At 50.9% G+C, this 17,272-nt stretch overlaps 1 protein-coding gene across 2 annotated transcripts; it reads right to left on the reverse strand.

Moving 5' to 3' along the window:
• Positions 1 to 1,366: 1,366 nt before the first annotated feature.
• Positions 1,367 to 16,726, reverse strand: Klrg2 (killer cell lectin like receptor G2). Of its 2 annotated transcripts, none has more exons than XM_050147934.1 (5): positions 15,910 to 16,726; positions 7,934 to 8,032; positions 7,456 to 7,601; positions 2,587 to 2,690; positions 1,367 to 2,255 (listed from the first exon to the last, which is right to left on the reverse strand). In XM_050147934.1, exons 1-5 carry the CDS (start codon positions 16,667 to 16,669, stop codon positions 2,135 to 2,137), a joined length of 1,230 nt encoding a protein of 409 aa, XP_050003891.1. In that variant the 5' UTR covers positions 16,670 to 16,726; the 3' UTR covers positions 1,367 to 2,134. The 2 variants fall into 2 exon arrangements, with proteins under 2 accessions (XP_050003891.1, XP_050003890.1); XM_050147933.1 differs by having other exon boundaries at positions 1,368 to 2,255; positions 7,931 to 8,032.
• Between the last annotated feature and the right edge of the window lie 546 nt (positions 16,727 to 17,272).

Genomic DNA, 17,272 nt, shown 5'->3' on the forward strand with positions numbered 1-17,272 from the left:
GTCGTGGTGGGAATTAGATGTGCTAATACTGGCCAGTACACTAGCTGGAGCACCGGAACTGTTAACGGAAGAAGGTAGACAGTTTTCCTGGCTGGAATTGCTCAGCATTGCTGTTTGGATTCCCCACTGTTCTTGGGGTGTCCTTGGACTTACACACATACTTTAACTCACAGATTCACGTGCATTGTGGGAAATGCCTTTGCAGTTTGAGGTGAGCCTCTCCCCAAAGCATAGGTTGTCCTCTGCTGGTCAGAGCTTGGACAGGGACTCAAGTGTACCTTTAAGTGGGGGCTGACACCTGTGCAGCAAGAGCTTCTACCCGCTGAGCAATCTTGCTAGCCACCAAATTTCTCTTCACCAGTCATGTTTGATGGGCCACACAGATGGCCTCATTTTTACCTGATTGCACACAAACACACCACTAAAAAGATCACATTATAGGTACTGGGAATTAACCTTCCATAGTTTGGGAAGGGACCCGGGTCAGTCGAGGGGCACAGTTCTGATTGTAGCACTGCGGGCTTCATTTCCGTCCACTCATCCCAGCGCTAGTAAATTGAAGACTCAAAAAGCCAGGCTAATGGTCTGTAAGAACATGGATTTTCCTCTTCTTCCGGACCCATGGCTCCGCTCTCTAAAAGGATGCTGGCTGGCTGGTTGGACAGACTGACATACACAGTAGACTTATAGTGTGGGGATGCTGGGATAATGCAACTGTGCTTGCTTCTCCAACTATACCCATGAGCAAACACCTCAAACCCTTCTCCAGAGAAGCATCAGGGAAGGGGTCCTAGTGACAGGAACACCGAGCAGCTTGTGGAAGACATTAGGGAGCTGGTAGAGCTCGGGTCTTCAAAGTCAGTGTCACACTGGGGAGTAAGACGTGACAGGATGTTCCAGTGGTGTGACTTTAGTATGTGATGGTGTTGGCACCCAACTCATTTCTCTTTATTCACACCAGGATCCCAGCCCATGGAATGGTCCAATCGCATTGAGAGTGGGTCTTTCCATGTCAACCCAGCCTAGAAACTCCCTCACAGATACGCCCAGAGGTCCCTCTCTTTTTCTCCCTTTTCTTTTTCTTTTCTTTTCTTTTTTCTTTTTTTTTTTTTTTTTAAATTTTGGTGTTTTGAGACAGGGTTTCTCTGTGTAACAGTTTTGGCTGTCCTAGAACTCGACTTATAAGCCAGGATAGACTCAAACTCACAGAAGTCCTGCCTCCCGAGTGCTGGGATTAAAGGCATGCACCACTGCCGCCCAGCTTCTTTCTCAAGTTTAAAGTACTATGGTTAACTGGATGGGTGGTGGTGGTACACGTCTTTAATCCCAGCACTCAGGAAGCAGAGGCAGGTGAATCTCTGAGTTCAAGGCCTGCCTGGCCTACAGAGCTAGTTCCAGGACAGCTTGTGCTGTTACACAAAGAAACTGTCTCAAAAAACAAAGGAGACTCTCTTTTTAAAAAATTTATTTATTTATGCAGTATCCTGCCTTGTAGACCAGAAGAGGGCACCAGATCTCATTATAGGTGGTTGCGAGCCACCACATGGTTGCTGGGAATTGAACTCAGGACCTCCAGAAGAGCAATCAGTGCTCTTAACCACTGAGCCATCTCTCCAGCCCCAAAAGAGACTCTTGAAATTGAACTGAATGCATTTTGCATTATGAGTTAGCCATAGGCTGGGTGTGGTGGCATACAATCTCTGTACTTGGGGAGAGTTGTCCAAGAACTTGAGGCCACTGTGGACCACACAGTAAGGTCCAGACCAACCAGGGTTACACAGAGAGATCGTGCCATGCATCTTCAGGGGACTCGTGACAGGAACGCTCCACTTTGAATCTGAAATGCCTGTTACCAGTTTGTTTCCAGCTCGTAGTGCTGGGGTTGGGGGCTGGGGGAACTTTCGGAGGTAGAGCGTGGACTGTGGAGATGTGTCAGCAGTGACAGGCCTTTGAAACCTGTTCCCACCCCTGGCTCCAGCTTCTGTGGCCTGGGCAGCTCCGCCAGGTGCAGCCCTCTGACATCACGAGCCCAGTAACTCTTGCCTCCTTGAAGTAATTTCTGTCAGATGTTCTGGTCACACCAAAGGAAAAGCAATGGATACGGCTCCAGACAGCTCTACCACAGGACACCAAGTCACTTGGTCTCCCTGGCACAGACCCAGGGTCTTGGAGAGCTGCAGTTCAAAGCTACGAGCCTGCCTTCTTCCAAACCCCCGCAGCTGAAGTCTGGGTGGTCATCGCTGTCCTCTGGGGACCTGAGGTGGGGTAAGGTGAGGGAGGAGAGAGAAGACACTCAGCTGCTGGGCCCCCACTCCTGGACAGGACAGGCACTGCAGCAGCCACTACACATGGGCAAGGAATATCTGCAAAGAAGCCTGGCAATGTCCTGGTCAGCTACATGGCAGAACCAGTGGTGTTCCTAGTATCTGAAAAGCAGACATGACAGTTGTGCCTGGGTGAATGGGTTGGGGACCCACACCAGGGTTGGAGTGACAAAGATACAACAATGCTAGCACTAGCCCCCCCTTGGCTGGGTGGAGCAGAAGAAGGCTATAGTACATCAGAGGAGAGAACCCAGTTACTCACAGTTGGGATGGCAAGGGGACCCCATCAATCCAATGCCAGCCTTCAGGGCCTCGTTGGGCCCCCACCCAGGAGTCTTTGGTAATCTGGTATTTTCTTAGGAAGTCCTGAGGGAGAAAAGCAAGCAGCTGTTCTTTGCACAGCATGGCTTACAAGGGCACCCATTTCCCGAGGCCTTTGCAGGATTCCAGCATGCCCCTCCAGGAAGGAATCAGCTCAAAGATCTTGCCATGTAGAATATCTGTAATTATGGAAGTTGACCTGGATGCTCACTGGTAGCCTGGTCCCCTCTGTAGACTTGGGGACCAGAAATGAGAGCGATGCCATCTCAAGAGGATATGACAGTCACCACGCAATGGGGGACTCAAGCAGCTCAGAGGAGAGAGACCCTGGGCCAAGTTGGGAGACCCAAGCATGCCCAGGCGTCAGCCAGTAGCCAGGAAGGGTTGGCTCATGGGGACGGTTGATTAAGGTGTAGAGGAGTATGGGACAGATTAATGTTGCAGTCCCCTACAAGAGCAAAATTATCTTGCACTGGATCAATAGTATTAAAGCCACCACAAAGGTGAGTCTGGGGCTGGGCATGGGCCTGAGGTTAAAAGGCTTGCTGCCCGGCCTGATGAGACACACAGTGAAGGACTGAACCAACTCCTCAAAACCGTCCTCTGACCTCCACGCATACATTGTTGTGGGTGCATGTATGTGTCCTCCACTCAAATACTAAGTACACTAAAACTGTGGCATGACCTTAGCAATAGGAAACAGCCAGCGGTGCTGATGCACGCCTTTAATCCCCCTACTCAGGAGGCAGAGGCAGGCAGATCTATGAGTTTGAGGCCAGCCTGGTCTACGGAATAAGTTCCAGGATAGCCAGGTCTACAGAGAAACCTTATCTTGGTGAAAAACCAAACCAAAATGTGTGCATGAATATTGACTTAAGGAGTAATAGAATCCAAAAGGAGTTACGATAGGGCTAGCAAAGAGAAATGTCCTTCTAAATACTGGTCCTTGATTATTCTTGCTTGCTTTTGAAACAGTCTCTCACAATGTAGCCTTGCCTGGCCTGAAACTCCAGATTACTTGGTAAATGGGGTCACCATATCACCACATTTAGCTGGCCCCCAGTCTCCCGTCTCCACTTTCTAAGGGATAGGGGTTGCAGGAGTGTCTGCCGTATACACCTTTATATTACTTTTAACAGTAAATCCAAATAGCTTTGGTGGTCTGAATGAGAATGGCCCCCGCGGGCTCATAGATTTGAATGCTTGGTCCCCAGTTAATGGACTGCTTGGGAACGTTCAGGAAGGGTGACCTTGATGGAAGAGGTCTAGCCTGTTTTGGAGGTGTATCAGTGGGAAAGGATTTTGAAATCTTACAAGCCCACGCCATGCCCAGTGTCTCTCTGTCCATTGTCATGTTTGTCTGCTTCCCACCATGATCATGGACAACCCTCGAAAATTGTAAACAGGCCCCCAATTAAATGCTTTCTTTTATATAAGAGCTGCCTTAGCTGGGTGATGGTGGCACACACCTTTAATCCCAGCACTCAGGAGGCAGAGGTGGGAGGATCTCTGTGAGTTCAAGGCCAGCCTGGTCTACAGAGTGAGTTCCAGGACGGGAACCAAAGCTACACAGAGAAACCCAGTCTCAAAAAAAAGTGCTCGCCTTAGGGCTGGAGAGTTGGTTCAGAGGTTAACAGCAATGATTGCTCTTTCAGAGGTCTTGAGTTCAATTCCCAGCAACCACGTGGCTCACAACCATCTAAGTATCATAAAGAACACATTATGATATAATTGTGTTCAGAGCACTGACCCTTTAGTTAGATTTTATAAATGCTTGATCTCAAGCTGCTCCAAACTGGATGGCTAAACACACCTTTGCCCCAAGATGGAGGAGTGTGTTCTTCCCGGGTCCAAGGTCACTGTGGGTTAAATGTGTCTGATCTGTCTGAGGGCAGGGCCAGGCTGTCTGGTGGCAGTTGCAACACTGGATGGCTGTTTCAGGAGGCGTTAGCATAGGGCTTAGCTGGCGAACCCACACTTGCTGGTTTTGCCCCAGCTTCACGCACTCTCTAGGGACCCACTTCTGGACCTAACCATGTCTCCACTGTTTCTATTCTGCAGATGCAGCCAGGCTGGGTGGGGCTTTGATGCAGGGAACTGGGCTGGTTTCTTGGCTTAGACTGCTCTGATTTAAGCTCTAAGTTCTCCATCAGTGCTCAGGACTGAACACAGGGAGGTCCTTGGGTCCCTAGAGGTGTACCCTTGAAGAAGCTGTACGTTTATCTCTGCTTCCTGGCTTATAGTAGAACCCTTCACTCCTGCCTGCCACCACCTGCCACCCATACTAGAACTGAACTGATATGGGCACCATGCCCTTCAACTTCTGAAGCTGAGTTAAGCGGATGTTTTCTCGTTATAAAGTTAGCTATGGAGGTGAAGAAAAGGCTTAACTGGTAAAGAGCTCGACGCACGAACATGAGAAGCAGAGTTTGATCTCTAGCACCAGGCAGCTGTCGGGGGGCTCACTGGCCATTCAGCCCACTCAAACTGGTGCGCCCCAGGTCCCAATGAGACCCCTGGCATCCGCACACAAGAACACACCCACGGCTACACATCCACACGTGCAACTGCGCACGTGGTTGTGTCAGCCTGACACCAACAGAGACATAGTTGGGGGGGGATCTTGATTGAGAAGATGCCCCCCCAAGAGTGGTCTCTAGGCAAGTCTGTGGGGGAGATGTTCTTGATTAATAATGGCCCCTGTGGTGGCTAGTCTTGGTTGTCAACTTGACATCTGAAATGAACTAAAACGCAAATTTGGGCACACCTTTGAGGGAATTTTTCTTAATTAAATCATTTGAAGTGGGAAACCCCACTTCTGATGTGGATCTTTGAGGTGGGAAGACCGGCCTTTAATCTGGGTCACCGCGGACGTCTATATAACATGGAAGAAGGAAGCTTGCTCTCTTTGTTTGCTCTGGTTAGCAAGGCCATTCCTTCGCTGACATTAGAGCCTACTTCTTTGGGATTCCAGCAAATACTGAAGACCAGCTGGGACATTCAGCTTCATGGACTAAATTATGGGATTCCTGGACCTTCCTTTAAAAGACAGCCATTGAGCCGGGAGGTGGTGGTGCACGCCTTTAATCCCAGCACTTAAGAGGCAGAGGTAGGCGGATCTCTGTAAGTTCGAGGCCAGCCTGGTCTACAAGAGCTAGTTCCAGGCCAGGCCCCAAAGCTACAGAGAAACCCTGTCTCAAAAATAAAAACAAAAGCACAGTCATTGTTGGATTAGCTGGACCACAGCCTGTAAAGCACTCGAATAAATCTCTTTATATAAACAGAAAGTGTGTGTGTGTGTAATTCATTCTATAAGTGCTATTACTCAAGAGAACCCTGGTACAGGCTTGTGAGAAAGCAGGCGAAAGGGCTAGAGAATGGGTCAGAGGTTAAGAGCACTGGCTGCTCTTCCAGAGGACCTGGGTTCAATTCCCAGCCACCCATGGCAGCTCATGACTGTCTGTGACTCCAGTTCCAGTTCCAGGGCATCCGACACCCTCACACAGACATACATGAAGGCAAAACATCAATATATATATATATGTATGTATGTATCAATATATATACATACACACACACACACACACACACACATATATATATATATATATATGTATGTATGTATCACTGAGGCAAAGCTTCTGGGATGTGTTTCCTCAGGGTCAGCCACAGAGGCTGTGGTCCAGAGAGGACCAAGGCTCGGGCTTATGCTGGTAGCTAAACCTAGTGATGTGTAAGAGTTCCCCAGGTGGCCGAGCGATGGTGGCGCATGCCTTTAATCCCAGCACTCGGGAGGCAGAGGCAGGCGGATCTCTGTGAGTTCGAGATCAGCCTGGTCTACAGAGCTAGTGCCAGGACAGGCTCCAAAGCCACAGAGAAACCCTGTCTCAAAAAACCAAAAAAAAAAAAAAAAAAAAAAAAAAAAGTTCCCCAGGTGGTGCTGGTTTTGGAGGCACGAAGAGGTCACCAGCAGCTGAGGCTTGCTTTTTCAGAGGAGCTGAATTTGGTTCCCAGCATCTCTATCAGGTGACGCTCACAGCCCTCTGCAATTTCAGCTCCTGGGCCCTGTACTCACACGCAGACACACTCACACATCAACAAAAATACATCTTTTCAGCTGGGTGTGGTAGGGAATGCCTTGAATTCTAGCACCTAGGACACAGAGGCAGAGGCAGGTGGATCTCTGAATCTGAACCAGCCTGGTTTACATAGAGAGTTTCAGGCCAGCCAGGACTACATAGCGAGACTGTCTTTTAAAAAAGAAAAGAAAAAGAAGGAATTGTTTATGGTCACAAGGCACTAAGTAATTTCTGAGATGCTTTGTTCCCCAGCACTTACAGCCAATCCTGACACTTACACACCACTAAACATGCTGTATTTTCTTTTTCCTGTCTTTTTCGAGACAGAGTTTCTCTGGCTGCCCTAGAATTCAATCTATGGACCAGGTTGGCCTTGAACTCACAGAGATATGCCTGCCTCTGCGTGCTGGGGTTAAAGGTGTGCGCCACCACCGCCCGGCTCGTGCTGTATTTTCTATACCACATCCTGGGAGGGCCCATGGGTCTCTCCCAGCAAGCTTGCCTCCACTGTTAACTGGCTGAGTAACCCAGATTGGATGGGACCGTCCTAGCTCTGCCTTCTTAGAAGGAAATCCTTGGACACCTGATATCTGGTCCCTGTGCCTGTCACTTTAGTCTTTTGGGGCTTTGGTGACTCTTAGAGCATGAAGGACTTGATCTAGAGATTTCTTCCAGGGCTAAGATTCAAGGACCCGGGATGACACATCCCTCTTCGAGCCAGCCTTTCTTACCTGGGTGTGGCCCAGCAGGGGCAGCGTGGCACGGTGGGCCGAGCAAAATGCTTGGCTGCCCTCCCAGTCTTGGGCTTCTTCCGAGAGGTAGTAACAGCGTTCCTGAGACCACAGCCAGCCTCGAGGGCATGGCTGGCACCTGGTTCCTGAAAGCAGAGATCTGTGGGTCAAGGAGAGATTCTAAGGGGCTGTGCCTGAAAACATGGAAAAAAAAAAAAAAACCAAAACCCAGCCATGACCTCGGCTAAGGGAGTGAATCTATGGGTAGGGAGCTGGCGAGCTTCCAGGTGGAAAAGAGGGTGGCAGAGAGACCCTTAGGAAGGTTGTATAGCCTGCACTGTGAGAAGCTCCCCGGGAGAGGGGTCGCAAGCTGTGGCCAAAGGGAGGAAAGGGCCAAGCTTTCTTCAAGCTACACGTTGCTCTCTCTGGTCTCAAAGCTGCTACAAGGACACAGGGTAGGGACGGGATACCATACCACCTCTAGAGGCCAGTGCCACAATGGCTACAGTGCAGAAAGCCAGGAACACAGCCATGACCACCAGAGCCCAGCGTAGAGACTTCATGTACAGGGGCAGCCCTGGAAAGGGAACAGAAAGGCAAGTTATGAGACCACCACCACCACATTCGACACAAAAGCCACACTAGTCTCCGCCCACCCACCCTGGCACCAGCTCCATGGTCACCCAGGCAAAGCACTCTGGTTAGATCGGAGCTTCATACTGAGGAGACATGCTGGAATATGCTCTGCCTCCTTCTCACACGCTAGGAGATAAAGGCTCTGGAAAACGCAGCAAACGATGCACACACACCATGTGGTGTGCCCATGTGCCAGACGGAAGTGTAGCTGCTACAGCTGTGGGCGAGGGGCAGAGAATCCAGGACACCGTGGGCAATGGGCCACAGAAGAAAGATCAGGGACTAGACTGCAGCTCTACAAGGTCAAAGCCAGTCAAGGTCAAGCCCTGACTCGAAATCTCAGCTGCCTTTCTAGTCTCTAGAAGTGAAGGTGGGGGCAAATGAAGGAGGCGCCATGGAGCTGCCAGAGGAGAAAGACGCAAGCTGTCGGCTAGAACCTTGCTGGTAGGCCACAAGCCTCATGGTAAAATATAAAATAATAAGGCTGGAGAGATGGCTCAGAGGTTAAGAGCACTCGCTGCTCTTCCAAAGGTCCTGAGTTCAATTCCCAGCAACCACATGGTGACTCACAATCGTCTATAATCAGATCTGGTAACTTCTTCTGGCCTGCAGGGATACATGCAGGCAGAACACTGTATATATAATAAAGAAATAATTTAAAAAATATATATAAAATAATAGAAACGGGTTAATTTAAGATGTAAGAGCTAGCTAGAAATATGCTTAAGTGATTGGCCAAGCAGCGATTTAACTAATATAGTTCCTGAGAGATTATTTCTGGGAAATGAACGAGTGGCCCCTGACCACAGGGGCAGACTCAGTTCTCCACAGCCGTGGGTGGTCAGCAGCCATGGGCCTGGTCTAGGGCTCAAAGGTAGAGGGGCTGCAGGCAGGGAATGAGTATGAGGGGCGGAGAAAGGACACAGCCACCTGGTTTCTGTTATCCTGCCCTTAAGGGTTTTGTTTGTTTGAAGCAGAGTCTCTCTGATAGTGGTTCTCAGCCTTCCTAACACTGAGACCCTTTAATACAGTGACCCCAACTGTAAAATTATTTTCTTTTGCTACTTCATAACTGTCATTTGGCTACTTTTATGAATCTTAATATAAATACCTGTTTTCTGATGGTCTTGGGCGACCCCTGTGACCCACAGATTGAGAACCATTGCACTATGGAGTCCTGACTGTCCTGGAACTCACTCTGTAGACCAGGCTGGCCTTAAACTCACAGAGATCTGCCTGCCTCAGCTTGCCAAGTACTGGGCTTAAAGGGTGTGCCACCTCACCCAGCTGTCCTTCCGTTTTGAGACAGGTCCTAAACTTAGGTAATCCTCCCACCTCAGCCTCTCAAGGAGCTGGGATTACTGGCTGTGACCAAGGCCGGCAGATGGCTCAACAGGTGATGGTGCTTGCCACCAAGCCTGATGTTTCATCTCTGGAACCCGCAGGGTAGAAAGAGAAAGCCCACTCCCACAAGTTGTCCCCTGACCTTCACACACGTGCACACTGCGTGTGTCACTGACCACCAATAAATAAATATAAATGTAAATTTTAAGAGGTTGCCATCATGCCTGGCCCAAGCCCCGCCTTTAAATGCTGCCTGTCATCCTGACAGTGAGGACACCGGTATCTTAGTTCCTTTTCCTGTTGCTGTGAAACACACCCTGGCAAAAGCGACTTAGGGAGAAAGGGCTGATTCTGGCTCACAGTTCAAGTGTACGGTCATGGCGGGGAAATCAAGGCAACAGTAGCTGGAAGCAGCTGGTCACATGACTTCCACAAGAAGGAAACATCCCTAGTGCACTTGGCCACCCCATTTTATACAGTCCAAGACCTGCGGCATAGGGAATGGTTCTGCCCACAGTTAACACGGGATTTTCCACATCAGTGAACACAATCAGAGAATCCATCCCCACAGGCCTCCCAGAGGTCCATCTCCCTGCCTGAATCTAAATTCCGCCAAGCTGACGAATCCATTAGCCTTCACACCTGGAAAGTTGGAGCGGCCGAGAGAGAGAAGCCGTGGGGAAAAGCAGCAGCAGCAGCAGCAGCAGCGGCAGCCGCCAGGTCGGTGCTTCAGCAGAGGCGCAGGCGCGGTGGAAGCCACAAAGCCCTCCGAAACCAGATCTCTCCGGACACAAGAGAGCACAGAGGGATGCGGCCTCCTAGAACCTGGCTGCGAGGCCCTCGGGGTCATTCGCTTCTCAGGGATGAGGGACAGCAATGGGTGTGTGGTCATGCGAGGGTGAGGGTGGTAGGCAAGTAGTTACCGTATTTCCTCAAGCCGCAAGAAAGTCAAGACTGTTCTGCAGCGGGACTTTATCTGAAGTGAATAATTGTGCCAGGACTCGGGATGCAGAGGCAGGTGGAGCTCTGTGAGTTTGAAGCCAGCCTGGTGTACAGAGTGAGTTCCAGGACACCCAGAGCTTCACAGGGAAACCCTGTCTTGGAAGGGGTGGGGGGAGGGGGAGATGAAACACTGTAAACTGTTTTTTTTTAAATTTTTTTAAAAATACTTATTTATTTATTATGTATACAATATTCTGTCTGTGTGTATGTCTGCAGACCAGAAGAGGGCAGCAGACCTCATTACAGATGGTTGTGAGCCACCATGTGGTTGCCGGGAATTGAACTCATGACCTTTGGAAGAGCAGGCAATGCTCTTAACCACTGAGCCACCTCTCCAGCCCTTTTTTAATTTTTTTTAAATTTTGTGCTGGGGAACTAACCCAGGCTCTCAAGCATGCTGAAGCAGGTGTTGACCCACTGAGTCCTAAATCCAGGCCTGGAATATTAATTTTTTTTCAGATTTATTTTTAAATACATTCATGTGTGTGTTTACTTGTACATGCCCTCGGAGACCAGAAGAAGGTGCTGGATCCCACAGAGCTGGAGTTATAGGTGGCTGTGAGCATCCCACTGTGGGTGCTGGAAAGTTCTCTTAAGTGCTGCGCCATCTCTCTAGCCTCTGTGGAATTTTTAAATACACGATTTGTCTTTTAAAGGTATTTTCCAAGATTTCTATCAACTGATAAGTAGATAATCAAAACACAATACATTCATGCCATGGAATAATATCCAGCAATAAAAACAAAAGAACTACCAGGTTCATGCTACAGCATGTACAAACCTTGAAATCAGGTTAACCCAAAGAAGTCAGACAGCCAAGGATGGCGGCACAATCCTGTAGTCCTAGCATTCAGGAGGCTGAGGCAGGGGCATTAGGAGTTTCAGGCTAGGGGCTGGAGAGGGCTCAAGGATTAAGAACACTGGCTGCTTTTCCAGAGGACCTTCAGCTCCTGGCACCCACACGGCAGCTCACATGCCCTACTCCGAGCCCAAGGCACACACCTGGCAAACACTCATACACATAAAAGTAAATTAATTAATTAGAAAAAAGACTTTCGGGTCTGCCTGAACTACATGGAAAAACCCTGTCAACAAACAAAGCAGAAAGAAGCCAGATGGAAGGGTGCATGTTCTGTGAAGCCAGTGACATGTATGTCCACAGAGTGTTTCAAGACAGAGAGACTGGTGGGTCTGGGGGTGGAAGGTTTGTTTTCAGCATGGGAAAAAAAAAATCTAAAACCAATTGGTGGTGGTAGCATAACCTTGAATATGTAAAACCCCTTGAATTGCAAACTGTAAGATGGCTCGTTATATGAACTGCATCTCAATACACCTGTTACCAAGAGAAGGGGATACTTTACAAGGAAGATAAATTCACCAGCCACTGTAATTCTTGTGGCTGAACCTTTGTTTAGCTCTGACCTTCAGAAAGCAAAGCATGAAAGAAACCCAGGGAATAAGTAAGTTCTCTTAAACCAGGTAGGGGACCCACCTAGTTCAGGCCCCTGCAGAGTTATAGCGGAAGAGCTCACACCACCATTTTCTGTTTTGGGTTTTGAAAATAGGATTTCTATAGCCCAGATGGCCTGGAGGTTTCTGGCCCAGGCTAGCTTCAAACTTGGAACAACTCTGGCATTCTGGGATTACGGACTTTCCCCACACATGCCACTTTTTTTTTTTTTTTTAAAAAGATGGGGTCTCCACATGTAGCCCCAGTTGGACAAAAGCTTAGCCCTCTGCTTCAGCTTCCTGGGTGCCGGGGTTGCAGGGGTAAGTCACCTCACTGGGCTGACAAAACAACTCTTGGTCACACGAGTTACACAAATACACCCTATACACTCTCAGCTGGCAGAAACACTGGCACATCTGGGTCCCCTTAACACATCTTCTCCCTACCCACAGCCCTGCAGTTACTGCTAAAGGACATCATGTCCCCAAAAGAACATAAGGGGCTTATGCCAGTGCAAGGCTTAGCAGGTTCCCCTGGCCAGGGCCTCGGCCCCTCTCCATGACATTGACGTCTCCTCTGCACTGAGCTCCAAGAACGTCCTTGCTTCAAAATCCTAACCACTCCCCTGAGACCCATCAAGCCTGGACCATCTTTGGAATTCCAAGGCTGTCTCAGCGCCACCAAACAACCCCCATCCCCCAGCCTCATCGCCAACAGCCTCCCTGCCCTCTACCCCACAGGCAGACTAACTTGTCCTTTCACTTTGTGACCGCTCCCCACTGCATGGCCACCTGGCAGTATGGACTCCAGAGGCCAGGGCCTCGGTGGGGCAATCCTTCTCCATAGGAAGTGTGCCAATTGCAAGACAACCACTGAGATCAAACACTGTCTTCTCCCCAGAGGGATGCAGGGAGTAATAAGTTCTGACTTGTACGAATAGACAGACTGTCTGAGAAGCCACTGTGTGCCAGGTGTTGGAGAGCAGGCAAGTCCGTGCCTTCACCTTCCATCCCCCCCCAAGGATATACTTTGGAGGCCATGGCCCGTGTGAAGAATCCTGGGATAATGAAGCACAATCCAGATGAGAGTGTGAGGTAGCAACTCTAAGTTCCCTTGGGGATAAGAGAACGGAGTCCAAGCCAAGACGTGAGGGAGAAGAGGAGGCTACAGCCCTTCGCCTTTCTCAGCTTTCCCTCCGCCTCTCCCTCCTGCCGGCTGCCCGAACAGTTGGTAGAGCACTCACCTACCATGCCTGAAGCCCCAGGTGTGATCCCCAGCAGCACAGAAACCAGTTGGAGCGACACAGCTCCGTAATCCCAGCTATATAGTGAGCTCGAGGCCAGTCTAGTATACCTGAGACCTTGTCTTAAAATATATCTCTCGGCCTTTGGTTCCTTCACTAACAGCTAGACAGCCCCTTCAGGGTACCCGCCCAAAGAAAGAAGGGACTAGACCAAGCAGCAGTATTTCCAGCCCTCTCCACAGTGGTCTGCTCCTTCTACGTACACACAGGACTGAGAAGCAGCTGACCTGGCGTCCAGCAAGTCAGACTCTTGTTGAGATAACCTGCTCAACCTCAACCTCCCAGGATCAAGCGCTCGGCAGAGTTCCCCAGCCAAGCAGGAGCCCACAGACCAACGTAATCCTTGTTTATTTCTCCACCTCTTCCCACGTTTTCCTTCAAGAGCTAACAATCTGCCATCCAGTCAGACACCTGGGAGAGACCTCCCCTTCTAGCTTAGCTCTATCCAACCTGTGGTCCTGCCTACCTACTCTGCCTCCTGAGCCCCGTCCTCTACCATAAATCCTGACTCTTCTCAGCCTCGAGCTGCCTCAGCCTTCCTCTATAAGACAGTCAGAGCTAATTTCTCAAGCAAATCCAGCAACGTCACTTCAGTGCTGGTTCTTCTTAGGTCACAGATTCTTTAAGAATCTGAACCCGGCTGGGCGGTGGTGGCGCATGCTCTTAATCCCAGCACTCCTGAGGCAGAGGCAGGCGGCTCTCTGGCATAGTTCAAGGCCAGGCTGGTCTACGAGAGCTATTTCCAGGACAGGCTCCACAGCTACAGAGAAACCCTGTCTTGAAAAAAACAAACAAACAAACAAACAAAAAAAATCTGAGCCAGGTAGTGGTGGTGCACACCTATAATTCCAGCCCCTGGGAAGCAAGAAAAAGAATCTGATAAAGGAACTGGAGAGATGGCTCAGTGGTTAAAGAACACTGGCTGCTCACGCAGGAAACCTGAGTTGGGTCCCCGCACCCACAAGGTAGGGCTTACAACTGCTTTCAATTCCAGTTCCAGGGGATTTGATACCCTCTCCCGACCTCTGTAAGCACCAGGAACGAAAGTGGTACACAGACATACATGCAGACACTCCTACGTATAAAATAAAATTTAAAAGTAAACATGAAAAATAAATATGAAAGAATTTGGTAAAAAGCTATAGGCTGGTATACCATCACCCCAAAGATGTCCCTAGACCTCTAGAACCCTAGAACCAGGGAATACAGGTCAGTTGATCCTGAACTGGAGGCTGTTCTGGTCCCAGTGTGATCATGAGGGTCCTTACCCGTGAGGAGGGAGGCAAAGCAGGAGAGCAGAAGAACCCAGCCTAATGCCACTGGGGCTGACAGCAGAGGATCTGACCCTCCACCCCCAGAACCTCAGTGAGAGGCACAGCCCTGCTAATCCCCCCACCTTGGACTAGGAGCCCGTATCAGACCTCCAATGCAAGAAAATGAATTTGTATGAGCAAGAGCCACCGAGTGTGTGGGAAACTTAGAACAGCAACGGTGAACTCATATCCTCCGCGGATAACTACTCACAGAATTCTCCACGGTCTTAGAGATCTAAGGCTCAAGCCTTCCCTCTGTCTGAGGACTCCTAGGAACTTGCTGGCTACTGTCCTGCCTTTTCATTGCCCCATATTGGGACAGTTGACCCGCTGGGCAAGGCACTTGGCCCCTTCAGACTGGTCTTGCCAGTCTCTAATGAACCTCTACCACCCCCAACCAAGGATGACCCCGTAGTAAACCTAAACAACAGAGCCATTCCTCACTCAGAACAACTTGCAACCTTTAGGGGGCTGGCTGGTTACTGTTTTGTCAGCTTGAGACAAGCAAGCGTCGTCTGGAAAAGGGAAGCTCCCTTGAGAAAATACCTCCATCAGATTGGCCTGTAGGCAAGTCAGTTGGGCATTTTAGTGTAAGGATGGATGTGGGAGGGCCCAGCCTACCGAGGGCGGAACCACGGGTGGGATGGCGGTGCAGGCGGGGGTGGGGTGGTATGAGAAAGCAAGCCAGAGCCGGGCGCACGCCTTTAATCCCAGCACTCGGGAGGCAGAGGCAGGCGGATCTCTGGGAGTTCGAGGCCAGCCTGGTCTACAAGAGCTAGTTCCAGGACAGGATCCAAAGCTACAGAGAAACCCTGTCTCGAAAAACAAAACAAAACAAAATAAAAAAAAAAAAAAAGCAAGCCAGAAAGCAGCCTTCCTCCGTGGTTTGGTTTCAGTTCTAGCCTCCAGGCTCCCGCCTTGGCTTCCCTTGATGGACTGCAACCTATAAACCAAATAAATCTTTTTCTCCCCAAGTTGGTTTTGGTCAGTGCTTTATCACAGCAAGAGAAACTAACACGGGGGCTTTCTTCAGTGTTTGGCTCGCTTCCCCTTCACAACCAAAACAAAACCTAGGCACATCCCAGACGTCTGGCACCAGGCCAGCTCTGGGTGCGCGGATGGGTGACCCTCCTCAAGGAGGGAAAAAAGAAGCCTCGTCCTAGGAGGCGTACCCAGGCCACGTGATTCTGAATCATTTCCCCTCACCCCAAGTTCCTTCTACTTGTACTTCTCCGAGATGCCGCTCACACTGAGAAGAAATAAGAAAGTTCCCCGGGGGAGGGGCAGGATCCTGGTTTGGTTCTTATTATTTCTGAGATGGAGAAGCAGGATGGGCTTGAGGCAGCCAGCGGGGCTCCTGGTTAGTCTGGTTCAGGGCCTGGGCATCGACACTGCTGAGCACTCACCTATGAGCGTGATGGCCCGTGGCAGCTTCTTGCTGTCCATTCCTGCGCGCTGCAGCAGCTCGGCATCTTCTTTGCTCAGTCCGGGCTCCTGACAGCGGCAGCGACAGGTGGGTGAGCCCGGGGGGACAGCGCTGCCCTCGGCGGGGCCGATCCACTCGGTCGGAGTGGCGGCCAGCGGCGATGCAGGACCCCACGTGGAGCCCGATGACGGGACGCGTGGCAGCCGCGGGAGCGTGGACGCGGAGCGGCGGGGGAAGGCGGGCGATTCTGGCACCGGCACGGTGAGGAAGCGCGTGGACGGCGCGGGCGAGGGCGAGCGGCTGCTTCCCGCCGCGCCCACGGGTTTAACGCGCACGTCTACCTGCAGCTCCATGGGCGCAAAGGACCCGGGCTCTCCTGACGCCGTCCTGGGCTGCAGCTCGCCGTCCCGGGGCTGCTCGGCCCACTTGGAGCTCGGCGACGGCGGCTCGCGGCTGCAAGAGCCCAGGCGGCGGAAAGCGCCATAGCCCAGGCTGAGCGGCGGCAAGCGCGGGGGATCTGACCGAGCCGGAGGCTGTGGCTTCTCCTCCAAGAGCTCCCGGAGGTCCGAGTCCGCCGCCTCCCGCCCAGTCCGCTCCGGCCTCGGGTTACCGTCGGGAACACGGGGTTGAGGTGCCTCCACGGGCATCTGCAGTTGCTCCGTTTCCGGACTTTCTAAGGGCTCCTCTGGGGACCCGGCCGCGGCCTGGCCTCCCCTAGAAGCTTCCCGGGTCCATTCCATCCCGCGCGCCGAATCCTCGGGACACGCCGCCGAGCGCCGAACCTAAGCAGGGTTCCCAGAAACTGGGCGTCTGTCCCTGAAGTTGTCAACTTTACGCTTCTCTAAAGGATCCCTCTGTGATTGGCTGTGGCTACGAATTGGCCACACCTCTCGGAGCTCCAGCTCCGCCTTTCCGTGGCACAGGTTGCTGGGCGGGGTTGGCTGAGCGAGTCACAGGGTGGGGTGGCTCTAAAAGCAGCCCTGGGAATCTGAGACCAGCAGATTCCCCCGTCTCCTTCATCCCGAGCCCCACCCGTTCCCCGAGTTGACTCTGTACCGCGTGTGGGTTCTGTTATAGATTAAGCGGGAAGCCGTTGGCTAAATCCGTGTGGACCAGGACTTCAGAAGTATCAGAGCAAAGGAAAGGGATGGGATGTTCTTCTAAAGAGTGGCAGAGGGTCACTGGCTTTGGCCCACACTTTTAATCCCATCACTCTAGGGGCAAAGGAATCTGAGTTTAAGGCCAGTCTGGTCTACGTAGGGAGCTCCAGAACAGTCAAGGTTTATACAGTGAAACCCTGTCTCACCAAAACAAACAATAACAAAAAGAAGTGAGAAATGAAC

Source organism: Alexandromys fortis, unplaced genomic scaffold, assembly GCF_014885135.2.
Source record: "Alexandromys fortis isolate MF-2015 unplaced genomic scaffold, M_Fortis_MF-2015_v1.1 scaffold_57, whole genome shotgun sequence".
NCBI classification, from domain to species: Eukaryota; Metazoa; Chordata; class Mammalia; order Rodentia; family Cricetidae; genus Alexandromys; species Alexandromys fortis.

What these genes read in the sequence shown, in the direction of transcription:
- Klrg2 (XM_050147933.1), bottom strand. Translation starts at nt 16,669, where the DNA reads ATGGAATGGACCCGGGAAGCTTCTAGGGGAGGCCAGGCCGCGGCCGGG. An exon ending in ACGGGCCATCACGCTCATAG is followed by an intron (nt 8,033 to 15,909) that starts GTGAGTGCTCAG and finishes TTCCCTTTCCAG; the next exon opens with GGCTGCCCCTGTACATGAAG. An exon ending in GGCACTGGCCTCTAGAGGTG is followed by an intron (nt 7,602 to 7,930) that starts GTATGGTATCCC and finishes CTCTGCTTTCAG; the next exon opens with GAACCAGGTGCCAGCCATGC.